The 15172-nt window shown below is 38.7% G+C and overlaps 1 protein-coding gene across 2 annotated transcripts in view; it reads left to right on the forward strand.

Annotated features, from left to right (window-relative positions):
• Positions 1 to 15172, forward strand: part of GFPT1 (glutamine--fructose-6-phosphate transaminase 1) — a 75935-nt gene that overhangs the window by 21696 nt on the left and 39067 nt on the right. For both annotated transcript variants that reach the window (XM_029231753.1, XM_029231752.1), the window contains 3 exons: positions 4595 to 4702; positions 7147 to 7254; positions 13725 to 13850. In XM_029231753.1, coding sequence (XP_029087586.1) covers positions 13736 to 13850 — 115 coding nt within the window. In that variant the 5' untranslated portion in view covers positions 4595 to 4702; positions 7147 to 7254; positions 13725 to 13735. The remainder of the gene's footprint in view (positions 1 to 4594; positions 4703 to 7146; positions 7255 to 13724; positions 13851 to 15172) is intronic.

The following is a 15172-nucleotide window of genomic DNA, read 5'->3' on the forward strand; positions in this document are numbered from 1 at the left end:
TACAACTACTGTTTGTGTTATTGGAGCAATTACTGAAGAGTGGTAGAGAGTTGATTTTTAGTCTTTTGTAGTTACCTTAAGCAGAACCATTTATTGTGAAGTTTGATAAGACAAATCAAAGACCTGAAATAGGGATTGCTACTCTAATAAGCACCATTTTGAGTTATGAATACCTACCCTGTAAACATGCCCTGCATGCCTGATCGGCAAATTATTTGCTGTTATATTTTCCCAGCTACCCCAAGATTACAGATAACCCACTAATCTGTACAAGTGGGCCAGCTGTGCTCTCAAGGGGCTGCTCTGTAAAACTGACAGATTCAACCTCTTTATCTTTCATTTTCCGAACCAGGGATAACTTTCTTCTCCCAGCTCTGTTACTTTGATCTTAGAAAATTTCTCTACATGTGTCATCCTTTTATTCCTTTTAGTTCCTGCCTGGTTATGCAAGGAGAAATATTGCTCCTACTTCTTCTTCCTCAGTTCCTCCCCTTCCCCTTTTCTTTGTTCCAATAGTGAACCAAAATAAATGACAGTAATGATTATTGGTAACAGTGGTGCTTCCTCTATCAAGGAAAAGGCAGGTTTTGAATTGGAATTGATATATGGTATTTCATCGAATCTAAGATGCCGCTTATTGGGAGATGTACCATTTATATATGGACCACAAAGAAAGAAAATATGATTGTCTTAAAATCAATGCTGTCAATATCTGAAGTCCTAGAAAGTATTGTGAGGATGCTTTCAGAATATCACAGGCTAAGTGATCTGTTTGTCTTTACCTTAAAGCAGTGATGAATCTTAGCATCACTAATAGGGAGTCACCAGACAATATAAAAAACATACATACTTGTGAATAATTCTTGTCCCTCAGTTTTAACCTAAATCAGTCAAGCCTTTAGATTTCTCTTCCAGTTTGCAGGAAATACAAGGAATAGAGGAACTGGTTAGACCACACAGTGTGGAATCAATTAGGTATAGCCAGAGGTGAGAAATTCAACAAGAAAATTGCTCCTGGCTTATCAGTAAGTCAGTGTCTTAGAGGAAAACAGGGCATTAGGGGAGACCATTCTGGATTCAAAGAGACTTATGAGACATAACAATCAAATGTGAGCTGTGATCCTTTATTATATTGTAGAATAAACAAATCAGCTGTAAAAGACATTTATTTTTGTTAATAGGGAAAATGTGAATATATGAACATTGTATTAGATGAACTAGAGCATTATCTTAGGTGTGATAATAAGAAAATGTAGAAAAATGTTTTGTAGAAAAATGTTTTGTAGAAAAATGTCCTCATATTTTATATGTTACTTTGCTTTTATTAATTCTTAATGATATACTCTGAAAATACTAAGGCCCTCCGCCAGGTTTCTAGCTTTAATTTGCTAATACAATGTACACAGAACAAATCATGTAACTGTCAGAACAAAGAACTGAGGCCCAGAGGAGTACAATCTGTAGAGGTATTAAAAAGTACCACATGCTTAGCATATAGCAATCTCTATAGCCATCAAAGAAGAATCCTCAAAAACCATAGAACATCAAGCTGGAGGGCACTGCAGGTGTCCTCAGATGTCAGAGGGAGGAAATATTTGGCCCTTGTGCTGTGACTCCCTGTGTAATAGAAGTTGCTAACCAGTCATGGCTTTCCTTCCTGTATGAGAGACAGGGTCACTGAATCCTTTTCAGAGGTGCTCTCTAGAGCCAATACCAATTAAAAACCTGTTGGCACTTATTGTGAAACTTATTTTACCATCTCTCAGTCAAGCCCATTCATTTCGCAGAAGGGGAAGCTGAGGCCGGGTGGTATAGTGGAAAGCTTCGGGGACACGAGTTAAAGAATTTGCAGGATTTCTTCAGAGCAAGAAACTTTTATGAGCTAACAAATGTTTAGTGTGAATTTTATTAGGTTATCAAGTAGTTAAAATTTAAGTTTGTTTGGAGAGGGATACTGGTTTAGAGAATACCTCTTTCCCTATAAAATTGTACTCAGGATCTCAAGATTCACACAATAAGCTAATGTAAACCAGGGAGATTGAAGTTAGAAATAATATCAAAATTGAAGGCTGTTGTTGAATTACATGTATTGAAGATAGTGAATTTAATATTGCATCACTCTGAATTTTCTTGTAAAAATGTGTTGAGTCTATAACTTGTCTTAAAAACAGTTGTTTTTTGTCATTAGCATTTAAATTGCTTTAAAAAAATGGTATTTGATTATTATATTTAATCTTTAATTCTCTGAATGTATTACTTTTACCATCAGAATTGCTTTTTCTTTTTTTTATTTGGCTGCAACGCGAGGCTTATGGGATCTTAGTTCCTCAACCAGGGATTGAACCTGCACCCTCAGCAGTGAAAGCACAGAGTCCTAACCACTGGACCACCAGGGGATTCCAGAATTACATTTCTTTAAATGAACAAACCAAACCAGAAAAAACAAAGAATGTAGAAACAGAGAACAGAGTATGCAGGGTATATAGAAGTAGAAATATAATGTTATATACATGAAACATATAATGTTCAAGCCAATATTACTTCAATTAAAAAAATCTCAAAGAAAAAGGAATTACATTTCTTAAAAAAAAGGGAGAAATGATATTTAGTAGTGAATTTTTCTGGATGTGCTGCATTATTGGGATTTGGACTTCGTCTTCAAGGCTTTCCAGAGACCTCAGCCTGCAAAGAATTTTTGACAGTGTAATATGTTGTATTAGTTAATGATTTTCAGATGAATTAGATTGTATCCTCCTTTAGCAGATTATTTAGCTGATGCTAATCACAGTGATGGAGAGTAGACTAGCTGAGAATCAGTGTTCTTTTAGCACATTGACTTTTCCTTTTTTCTTTTTGGCCACATCGTGTGGCATACGGGATCTTAGTTCCCTGACCAGGGATTGAACCCATGCCCCCTGCAGTGGAAGCACAGAGTCTTAACCACTGGACCGCCAGGGAAGTTCCTCTTTTAGTGCATTTAAAGTTTTATTTTGGGAAAATATTTATATTCTGTGTATTGTCCATTAATGAGCTAATAGAATACTTATTTGGGGCTGATAGTTTTCTGTGTGCATTTAATCTTTATCAAAGGTCAGTGACCCATGGGGGGAAAAGGGTAGAACACATAAAAGTTTGATTTACAATTGGGTTATTGGTTTAGTTTTTTCATATTACAGATACTTTATTAAGGACCAGCAATAACAACAAAACCCCCAGACCTCATGCAGTGTTGTGGTGCAGTGAAAGTGAGATGCTTGTACAGTGCATGATAACTTAATAGATCTTTACAATTATAATTTTTAAAAAAATGAATATAGGATTTCTATAAGTCTGGCCTTGTACCACCTTTTTTGGGAAAGTTCAAACTGTTGTTTCAGGTTGTTTTGGATTTTAGTTTTAAAATGTCATTTCCTTTTTGTTTGAAAGGCATGATTGAGAAAATTGCACTGTGCTCATCATGGTGATCAGCATACACGTTACGGTGGCTTTTTTGTCAAATATTAGCTATGTGATATTTTTGTATGCTGAGATGCTTTGATAAGACCAAACTCATTATAGAAATAAAGATACCTTTTCAAATGAAATGAAAACTGGTCATTCCAGAGTTCTGCCCCACAGAATTAATCCCCTTAATAATCAGTGGCATTATAGTGTAAGATAGTTAAGAAAAAAGAAAATTCTTCCATAAATAAGCAGCTTGAGTTTATATTGCTTTGTATTTTGATTTTCAGTTTTTATACATTTTAGCTATATCCACCCTGGCCAAAGCACAATCATGGAAGACCTCAGACAATTTCCATGCTGCTATTCCTGAAATGTGGATTTCCTTTACCTGTGTTCTACTGCCTCTTTGCTCTTCTGGATCACTTCTTGTTGTACAAGTCCCTTTATTTATAGTTTTGCTTTTCCAAATGATTGTTCCTTTTCTATGAATTCTCAAGAGTCGTTAACATGTATTATGGTTATTTGTCCCTTACTAATCTGGTGAACAAGTGAGAAACCATTTGTCTTACGATGATTATATATATTTTTAGCCCATTTTTCTCTATGATTAAATTATTTAGATTGTGAGTATTCTTCACATCATTGCTATTTATAAGTTATTTATTCCTAAAATGTATTGAGAGCATGGTCGTTGAAAGTAAGAAAAATTATTTCATCTGTATAGTTTTGGAGGGTCCATATATTGCTTAAAATACTTAGTTCAGAAAATGTTTTCCTTTAAAAATAATGCTCAGTATATGGGCCATAAACCCCAAATTTGTTGGTTAGTTTTGAAGCATCAAATTTTAGTTGTTAAAATGTCAGTGATGGAAGGTAAGTGAACAGTCTTATAAACGGCTTTGAAAAAACTAAACATTTATTTTGACTTATTTGCTTCAGTCTTTTATACTTACAAGAAATTCCGCTTTGAAAAAGTTTCACTGCCTTTGAATAATTTGAAGTGAAGATTCTTTCTTTTTTGAAGATGGACTGTAGCTTCACATTTTTGTACATCTTAGACATTATTATGAAAATTAAGATTTTCTGTCATAGTTATGCCAATGTTGATTCTCTAGTTAGAATTTTCTATTAAATATTTGTTTATTTGCAGGTATATTTGCTTACTTAAACTACCATGTTCCTCGCACGAGACGAGAAATTTTGGAGACCCTAATCAAAGGCCTTCAGAGACTGGAGTACAGAGGATATGATTCTGCTGGTATTTCCTTTAAAAAAATATTATGGGTGTTGCATGATTCTTGAATAAATAGAAAGGGTTTTTTGTTTGTTTTAGGTTACTAGATTCTTTATAATGCTCATTTTGTTGTTTCTGGTAAATCTAAAATCTGAAGAATTTTTGGCTTTTATCATGTTTAAAGGGTTTGTTCATGCAATTTCAGCAGCATTAGCATTTATGTAGAATATTGCTTCTTACGGGTATCTTCTTTTGCTAAGAATGTTGCTATAAAAACAAATCACATGGGGCATTTTCATTATAAAACAGAGTTCTTAAGGCCTTACTCTGTACATTTTTTTTTTCTTTCCTGTAACTTTTAATTTCTTTTTCTCCGTGGATTCCATGCTTTTGGCATGTGAACTTGCCCAAGATTCTTCTATCTTAGAGAAACAACAAAGCAGATAAAAATAACTTTTTGCCAACTTTATGTTCTACTCCAGCTTCTTCCCTTAACTGTATCAGGGGTCCCCAAGACCATCCCCGGTTTCAGTGATTCCCTGGGAGGACTCAGCATATAGTTGTACTCATGGCTATGATTTATTACAACAAAAGAATACAAAGCAAAATCAGCAAAGGGAAAAGGTGCATGGGGTGAAGTCTGGAGGAGAGCAGACATGAGCTTCAGGATTCTCTCCCTGTGGAGTCGTGCAGGATATGCTTAATTCCCCCAGTGGGTTGGACAAAATGTGTGAAATGTTGTATACCAGGGAAGCTCATTAGTAACTCAGTGCCCAAGACTGTCACTGGGGGCTGGTCATGTAGATACCCTCTGCCTAACATGTGCCAAAATTCCAGGCTCCTAGAAGGGAAGCAGACATTCAGCATAAGCCACATTGTTTGCACCAACAGTGTAGGTGCAGTAAGCCATACTTAATCAGTTACTGTGGTGGGAACCCTCCTGAAATCCAAGTTCACAGATGCCAGCCAATGGCCAACTTTACCAAGCAGGCCTTTCTAAGACAGCAATCTCGGGCCTGCCATATTAACTCTTTTCTGCACACTCAACTTTCCTGGTTGTAATGGGCATTTATCTTCCATGACTCTTCCTCAGTTAATGGAAAGTCAATTCCTCAACTCCTTTGTTCTTAAAATTCTCTTTCCTCAGCTTCTCTGACAGCACATCTTCTCATTCTCTTCCTAACACGCTGATTATTTTCTGTCTGCTTTGGGGGCTTCTTTTCTTCCACCTATTACTTATATTAATATTCTTCAAGATACTTTCATAGGCCCACTTTTCTTATTCTGTATTTTCGTGGGTGAGCTCTGACTTCATCAACCTCCTGTATGTTTTTTTTTTTTAATTTTTATGTTGGCCGCGTTGGGTCTTCGTTGAAGAGTGTGGGCTCTTTGTTGCGGGCTTCTCTCTAGTTGCGGTGCGTGGGTTTAGTTGCCCCGCGGCATGTGGGATCTTAGTTCCCCGACCAGGGGTTGGAGCCACGTCTCCTGCATTGGAAGGCGGATTCTTAACCACTGGATCACCAGGGAAGTCCCAACCTCCTGTATGGTTGTGACTTACAATCCAGATGTATTTCCCGTGCTGCACACCTGTATTTCCAGCTGCCTCCTAGAAATTTCTCCCTGGATAAACCATGATATTATAGACTTTGCATGTGCGGAATTGAACTGAATATGCTCCATTTCTCACTCCACTCTTCACTCTGTTCTTTCTGTGTTCTTTTATCAACCGTCAGTCATTCAGCAAGTCCTTTGAGCCTGGGAGGTGTCCCAGACGTCTCCTGCTTTCTCACGTTACCTGCAGTCAGTTCTGCTTCTCAGTATCACTCATCTCTTCATGACCATTGTGTAGCTCAGGCCTTCCTCATTTTTGTTTTGCTGTAGGTGTAACTTCTGACAGCAGGTTTCTTCTTCCTGTTTCTCTCCTCCAATCTTTACACTCTTTCCAAAGGGAATTCTCTGAACTGTTTCGCCATGTAATTTCTCTGCTTGAAACTACTCAGTGCTTTTCCAGTATCTTCAGAGTAATTTTTTCAAATTATATAGGAACTTTAGTAGAATCTTGAGAGATGTGTTCCCTGACATTCCCTCCTTACCCTGCTTCTGCAGTGGGTGCCCGTCTTCTTCGTTTCTCCATTGTACTTCTGTTGCAACCTGTAGTACTTTTATTATAACCACATAACTTTTATTATATTAAAACCACACTGTATTGTAATTATTTTTTTCCTTGTCTGTCTTCTCAATAGGCTATTGAGAAATTTAAGAACAGGAACTGAGTTTTCTTCATTTTTATCTCTAGCAGCTACCATGGTTTTTGACATATAATAGGTTTTCAGTAAATTTTGAATTGATAAGTAAGTGAACTGATTAGATGAAAAAAAATTTTTTTTCCTTAGAAGTTTTGCCTTACAGTGATAATCTAAGTAGTAGTCAGTTTCTAAATCTTGCTTTTCTACCTCTCGGTGATTTAGGTGTGGGGATTGATGGAGGCAATGACAAAGACTGGGAAGCCAATGCCTGCAAAATCCAGCTCATTAAGAAGAAAGGAAAAGTTAAGGCACTGGATGAAGAAGTTCACAGTAATGTACTTAGTTTGGTTTTTGAACCCCCTCCTCTTTTCTTCCTTCTCCCTTCCCTACCAAATTACTTTTCCTCCCATATTTTGGGGCCCATTTTGAGAACAGTGATTTTTAAAATTGAAGGGAGGGAAGAAAAGTAGTTTTGATACTATCTGTACTGGTTTTAATATCCCTCAGTTTCAAAAAATGATACTAACTAGAGAAGGAACTTAATTATGTACACTGTGTTCAGAGCAAGCTTCATACCCTAAAATGAAGTAGCCATCATTCCTGAGGAAGGGCCTTTCATAAGACAAAAGGTATTTTCAGTGGTGCCCTTATTCATGTGTCTTCACTTGGTGATTGTCTTCACTTTGGACTAAACGCTGAGTTTGGATGTGTGGTCAGTCTGGATGTTGCACCTTTTAGTAGGTCTGATACAATCAGGTATCATATTTTTCCCTCATGATTTTCTTACTTCCCTGGCATAAAGTAGTTGCCAGAGATACATGTTCCATTAAAGAGGGTATACTTTACGGTATTTAGTTCATTACATTATGTTTATACATTTTATTTTTTCACAGGAAACTTGAAAACAAAACAGAAACGTTGAAGTAGACTGATTGAAAAAACATTTTAAAAAATCCTCTAAAAAACCAGGAAACAGGGCTTCCCTGGTGGTGCAGTGGTTGAGAGTCCACCTGCCGATGCAGGGGACGCGGGTTCGTGCCCCGGTCCGGGGAGATCCCACATGACGCGGAGCGGCTGGGCCCGTGAGCCATGGCCACTGAGCCTGCGCGTCCGGAGCCTGTGCTCTGCAATGGGAGAGGCCACAACAGTGAGAGGCCCGCGTACCGCAAAAAAACCCCACAAAAAAACAAAAAACCCAGAAAACAGTAGGTTTTTTATATACCTGCTCAAATGGATGCCATTGTTATCATTGTAAAGAAGTGCAGGTGGAAGAGGAGGACGATGGATTTAGTCATTTTTAATTTTCACATAAGCCAGACATTTAGCTTTGTGGTACAATTGATGCTCGAACAACACGTGTTTGAACTGCTCAGGTCCACTTATATGCGAATTTTTTTTCAATAGTAAATACTACATTATTACACCATCCACAGTCGGTTAAATCCATGGAGGTGGAACCTTGGACACAGAGGGCTGACTATAAGTTATACTCGGATTTTCAACTGCTGGGTGGGTCAGCACCCGTAACCCCCCATGTTGTTCAAGGGTCAACTGTACTTGCTTAACAAATTAAATCAGTACTTATTTTTTATGTATTGTGGGTAAGATTAGCTTGGGATAAAGCAGACACCCCAAAAACTACACTTCAAAAACTGTGGTTATAAATATTTGGTCTAATGTGTGTACTGCATCCTGTTTACCAGGCTGATTATAGTAGGTTCTACAGGAGAGAATAAACAGATTGGTTTAAGATTCAGGGGAGAGCTAGTTCCCACAAGTTAGGAAGACTTGGGATACGTAAGGAATAGCTGCTAATTATATTTGGGCAGTGAAGGTGAGAAGGGAGGACCTTCTGAGTAGATTAGCTTGGAAAAAGATAAGAATAGGGAAAGCAAGTTTGATGGAATGGTAGGTAGTCCTTTTAATCTACTCTGTTGGTAGATGAGTACTTGGCTAGAAAGGCAGATTGTGACCAGAATCACCATCTTTGAATGTCACCATATTGAAACATGCCTCCTCCTGCAGGAAAGTGACCCCTTTCCTGGAATGGGTCACTTGGAGACAGTGCTGGTGAGTTTGTAACTGATGAATTACTTGGAAGAGCAATCTGGCAATGTCTAAATGGGAGATGCCTATACCTTGTGGCCAAGCACTTCCACTCTTGGGCAGGGACTTGAAAGAAACACTATGACAAGGAGACATGACAATAAGATGCACTGCAGCAAAGTTTAGAAGCAACCTGGAATAAATTGTATGGGATAGTGAATGACCATGTGTAGCTTTTGAAAGACGTGTACTGGATCTGGTTCTGCATGTGGGGACATGCATAATTTCTGAGAACTTAATGTTGAGTGAAAAAAGCAACCTAGAGAAGGATATGCAAAGTATTGTACCATTTTAAAAAAGAGAACACTATAATTTATGAATATAGTAGCATCATAGAAATTTGAAGGCATAAGTGGGAAAGCTCTTGTGAATCCTCTGGGGAGGAAAGGGATGGAGCAGGGTATAAAGGAGGCACCAACTGCATTTTTTTACATTTTAGGGTTTATTTATTTTTTATTTATTTTTGGCTGCGTTGGGTCTTTGTTGCTGCGCGTGGGCTTTCTCTAGTTGCGAGGAGCGGGGGCTACCCTTCGCTGTGGTGCGCGGGCCTCCCACTGCAGCGGCTTCTCCTGTTGCGGAGCTCGGGCTCTAGGCACATGGGCTTCAGTAGTTGCAGCACGTGGGCTTCGGCAGTTGTGGCTCGTGGGCTCTAGAGCACAGGCTCAGTATTTGTGGCGCACAGGCTCAGTTGCTCCACGGCATGTGGGATCTTCCCGGACCGGGGCTCGAACCCGTGTCCCCTTCATTGGCAGGTGGATTCTCAACCACTGTGCCACCAGGGAAGCCCACATTTCAGGGTTTAAAAAAGATCTAAAGCATAAATGGTTAGACGTTAGCATTTGTTAAGTCGGAGTGTGGTTATTTCGATGTTTGTGATGTTTATTTTATTATTCCCAGCAAGTTTTAGTGTTTAACCTCTTAAGACAAAAGGGAAGGAAGACGTCTCAGAGAAGACCGATTGCTTTATGGTAGCTCCTGACTTTGATAATACTTGCTAACATTTATTGATTGCTTTCTGTGTCCCAGGCACTCTACTAGGTGCCTTCTATATAGTCCTCGTCATAACCCATGAAATAGGTGAAATTATCATCCTCATTTTGCAGATGAGAAAATTGAAGCTCAGAGGAGCAGGTACTGACATTAGATGGTGTCAGCAGTAAAAGCAGTGAAGTTTGGGGGCAGAGGAAAGGCAGAAGAGGACTGCTGTTCTAGGGCATGACAACAAGTAAAGATTTTAAAAATAATTTATGTCTTAAAGATGTAAAGCACAAATGATTATATGTTAACATTTGTTATCTGGGTGTAGGTATTTGAGTGTTTCATCATTACCAGCAAATTAAATATGTTTGAACTATTAAAAAAAAAAAGAAAGATGACATCTGAGAATAGGTACACAGAGGGCAAGGAACCTTGGGAGTAATAAGGGTGGGGGGAAGATAGAAGATGCAAGAAGGGAAATTATTGAGGCGTTACAGCTCAGAAAGGTCAAGGCACAGGTGGGGAGTTAGCCTTTATAGGAGTTAAAGGGAAAAGAAAAGCTAATTTAAACAGAGCTATGAGCTGAAGGGGAAACCTGAGTAAGGTAGATTGAGGGATGATATAGGTAGGATTGAGGCTTAAAAAGAGTATAAAAGATGTCATGAGCTGTTGGGGAATTGAATGAGTTCTCAGTTTAGTGAATAGGGAACATGGATACATGTTCCTTAAATGGCAACAGTTAAATAGATTTGATAATTACCCATGAACTTGAAATGGACTCAATTTACAGAATTTTGTGACTTTCTTCAGTGTTGCTTGGCAGCTTGTGGGCAGGGGAGAGAAAACTGAGTGTAGCGTTATCTAGACTTAAGGTTCAACAAGGGGCTTTAGAATGGAGTAACACTGGATAGGAAGAGTCAGGATTAGAGCCCTGATTAATTTATAAAACATGCAATATTTCTTGCGGGGAATATGCGTATTGTCATAGCAATGATCTTTTTCTTATTAGTCATTAGATAATGTTCCTTTGGCAACAGTGAAATAGGTATGGTAATTACCGTGAATTTGAAATGAGTTCATTTTATAGACTCTTGTTGCTTTCTCCAATGTACTTTCTCTTGCCAGCAAGTGGGGGCACATACTGCTTTTAATTATAGTTAACCCAAAAAACTAGTCAAATGTTTTCACTGCTTGCATTGCCTGTTAAGTAGTAATAAATGGAAATCCTTACTTTTCTGGAGGTCATTTATCAGGTTGCCTTAATTTTTCAGAACACAGTTAAGCCAGAAAAGAACACATTGATGATTTTATCCATTGATTGAACTACCCAACAAAAGTTTGAGTATCTGTCCTATATAGCTTAGTGCTTACAATTCAAAGATAATAAGACAAGCTGCTACCTTTGTAGATCTTAAATTCTGGCAGAAGCCAGGTAGACAGCATGTCATAAATGTTATAATAGTATGGCAGAGTATACATTGTGGTTTTAGTCTTAGGTTCTGGAGTCAAGCACTCTTGGGTTCAAATCCTGTCTCTGTTTCCTATTAGTTGTGACCTAGGGCAGGTTCTGTGACCTCGTGAAGCCTCAGTTTCTTTATCTATAAAGTGGGGACAGTTGTACCTAACAGTACCTAATTGTATTGTGAGGATTCAATAACAAAATGAATATTTATTGAGTACCTATTATATACCAGCCATTGTTCTAAGCCCTTAGGACAAAGAAAAGATAAGCAAACTCCCTGTCCAGATGGAGCTTACTGTCTAGTGAGAGGGCCAGATGACAAACAATAAATAACGTTGGGTAGTGATTAGTGCCATGAAGAAGAAGTGTGGTAGAGATGACATTTGAGCAGAGATCACATGATTGTCTGAAGACGGGAATTCTAGGCAGAGGGAGCACCAAGTGCGTAGATTCAGTGTGGGTTTGGCCTGCTTATAGCTGGAAGTCAGTAGGGCTAGAGCTCAGTAAGTGAGGGAGAGAGTGGCAGGAGATGAGGCTAGAGAGGAGGCTGACGGCTAGGTCATGGAGGGTCTTCAGAATGATGGATTTTACTTTGTGTGTCGTGGGAAGCCACTGGAACATTTTGCATAGGGGACTGACGTGATCTAACTTCTGTTTTGAGAGGATCACTTTGGTTAGATTGTACAGAGGAAGACTGGACACAGGGCGACCAGTTAGGATTCTGTTTCGTAGTCCATGTAGAGATGATGGAGGCTTAGGCCACAGTGATAGGGATAGAGTGGGGAGATGTCTGTAGTACCTTGCACAGAGTAAGTTCTCCATAAATGTTAGCTGTTGTTATTTGTAAAAGGTGCATTGAAAGCTTCGAGGAGTGATTGGAGAGGGTTGGGAGAGAAGGATGGAAAGGTAGGTGGGGGCCAGATGGTGAAGGGCCTTTGTATACCATGAAAAGGTGTTGGGGCTTTATCTTGTGAGAAAATGGTTCTCTGGTTGTGTGTTAGAATTTGAGAATCTTTTTTTAAATCCATGTGACCAGGTTTAGGATGATTCATATGGGTAGCTAGGGATGCAAACCACATTTTAAGCAACTGGAAGTCTATTTAAGGATTTTAAGCATTGTTTCTTTATCAGATTTGTATTTTAGGATGACCTCTGTTTAAACCAGGATAAAATCTACAAAGACTATGTAGTAATATGCGTGGACTTTCCTGTTCACACTTCTGAGCATTTTGCTCTTAATTTAGACCTAATTCTGATAAGGTTTGTTATCTGGTTTCTTAGCCAAATGAAATTTCTATTTAGGAAATTAGAAGGAGACGTTACTGGTAGATGCTATACTAGAACTGTCTTTTTTTTTTTTTTTTCTTTTCCCTGGAGGAAGCAAGAAGAGAGAGTTCATAAGGAGAAGGAATTAGAATAGCTGCTTTGCAAGACAGAGGAGCATCAGCCCATAACCTCGTACTTTCATAGTGCTGCTTTGTTTTCAAGGACTATTTTTTGATTATGCAAGCTCTTCATAATTGCAGTTTATGGTGTGAGATATGGTTACATTCACTGGGGACCAAAGAAATTGCAGTCATAATGTTGTGTGGCATTGAGAAAATGAATTTTTTTTTTCTGTACGCGGGCCTCTCACTGTTGCGGCCTCTCCCTCCGCGGAGCACAGGCTCCGGACGCGCAGGCCCAGCGGCCACGGCTCACGGGCCCAGCCGCTCTGCAGCATGTGGGATCTTCCCGGACCGGGGCACGAACCCGTGTCCCCTGCATCGGCAGGTGGACTCTCAACCACTGCGCCACCAGGCAAGCCCGAGAAAATGAATTTTTTTTACATGTCTAATTAAAATGATACTGATGTTTTTCAAGGAAAGGATTAAGTACAGATTTTTAAAAATCACCTTAACTCTTTTTGACCATAAGTTTGAACATTTTCAAGCCTCCAGAAAAGTTGAAAGAATAGTACATTAATCATCCACATACTTCATCTAGTTTTACCAGTTGTTAGCATTTCGTCACATATGCTTTGTCTCTTTGTATACATTTTTTTGGTTGCTATTGGAACCATTTGCCCTAAATATTTCAGCAGCATTAACTCCTGTAAGTCTTTTAATTACTGTTTTGAATATGCCTGATCTTCAGTTTCAATAATTATATATTCCAGGTGAGCAGAACTGTAATAATTACACTTAACTTTAGCTTATAGCATTATCTCTACAGCATGATTTAATATTGAAGTTTTTTATTTTATCTTTTTCAGAACAACAAGATATGGATTTGGATATAGAATTTGATGTACACCTTGGAATAGCTCATACCCGTTGGGCAACGCATGGCGAACCCAATCCTGTCAATAGCCATCCCCAGCGCTCTGATAAAAATAATGGTATGGACAGACTGTACATGCTCTGGAGTGTTTGTAGAGGGCCAATAATAGAAGAATGAAAACTCTGTTTTCATTATTTTAATATGGAAAATTTCAAGCATATTCAGATGTAGAGAGCATACAGAACCTGATATATCCATCACCCAGCTTTAACATTTATCAATACATAATCAGTTATATTTTTCTGTACCCCACCCAGATTATTTTGGAAGCCAGTAGATATCATATAGATAGATATATCACAGATAACTAGATATCATAGCATTGAATTAGTAATTATGTAAGTGTGTATCTCTAAAAGGTAAGGACTTAGTAGATTGATTTATCTCCTAAGTCTCCGAAGAGACTTTTCCTTTTCTCTCCTTTCTTCCTTGCAGTTTACTCTATTGTTTGTCCTGTAGAGTTTCCTACGGTCTAGATCTTGCTAATGGCGTGCGTCCTGTGGTGTCATTTCACATGACTCTCTGTCCCTTCTATGTGTTATAAGTTGGTATGGTATTTGTTTGTACCTGTGATGTTTGGATGTTTTTCTTTTTGTGTTAGGTCATTGATAATCATTGCCAATATTAATTATTTCTTTAGGGGTTATAAAATGGTGATAGTCTAATACAATCTTTCCTTCGTCATCTATTATCTAAAATACTTCTATAAAGAGAAACTCCTCCATATTAACCACTTGATTACCCTGATGTACAGATTGTATAGGAAAGGCAAGATAAATGTTTGATTTTTTTTCCCCTTTATTTACCATTTTTCAAATGAAGCGGTTCTAATGTTCTAAGGTGAACAGAGTTCCTTTTTATACTTACTGTATTATTATAAATTCATGGATTTAAAATATTTCATTTGTTTCAAAACACTGAAGTAATTATCTATATTGATGCACAGAACTTCCCATCTTTAGTCATTGGGAGCTTATTCAGGTTGACTCCTGAGTCCTTTTGATGTGACCCAAGTAGGCTCAGTAGTCTTTGTTATTTTCTGGTAGTTCAAGATGTTGCAGGTTTATCTAATCCTGCCCCAAACCTGGAATCAGCCATTTCTCTAAGGAGTCCTAGTTCCTTTCAGTGGAAACGATAATTAAAGACTATAAACCTGGGTGCCGTGGTGGCTGCGACATGGGGGGCCCGGAGCAGATGCTGGAAGTAGCGGTGGGTACCACGGAGCCAAGGCCTGAGGGGGTGGGCGTGGCGACCACCGAAACACAGCGCCCTCTGCTCCCTCCTCTTGCGGTGCCTCGTCGCTCCCCTCCATCAGCTGCTGTGAGCCAGCGCCTCCGCCCCAGGAAAAGAGGGGGTGGCGATGGATAAGACCACCATCTC

This window comes from Monodon monoceros, unplaced genomic scaffold (assembly GCF_005190385.1).
Source record: "Monodon monoceros isolate NGI ecotype Baffin Bay Population unplaced genomic scaffold, NGI_Narwhal_1 Super_Scaffold_19, whole genome shotgun sequence".
Classification (NCBI taxonomy): domain Eukaryota; kingdom Metazoa; phylum Chordata; class Mammalia; order Artiodactyla; family Monodontidae; genus Monodon; species Monodon monoceros.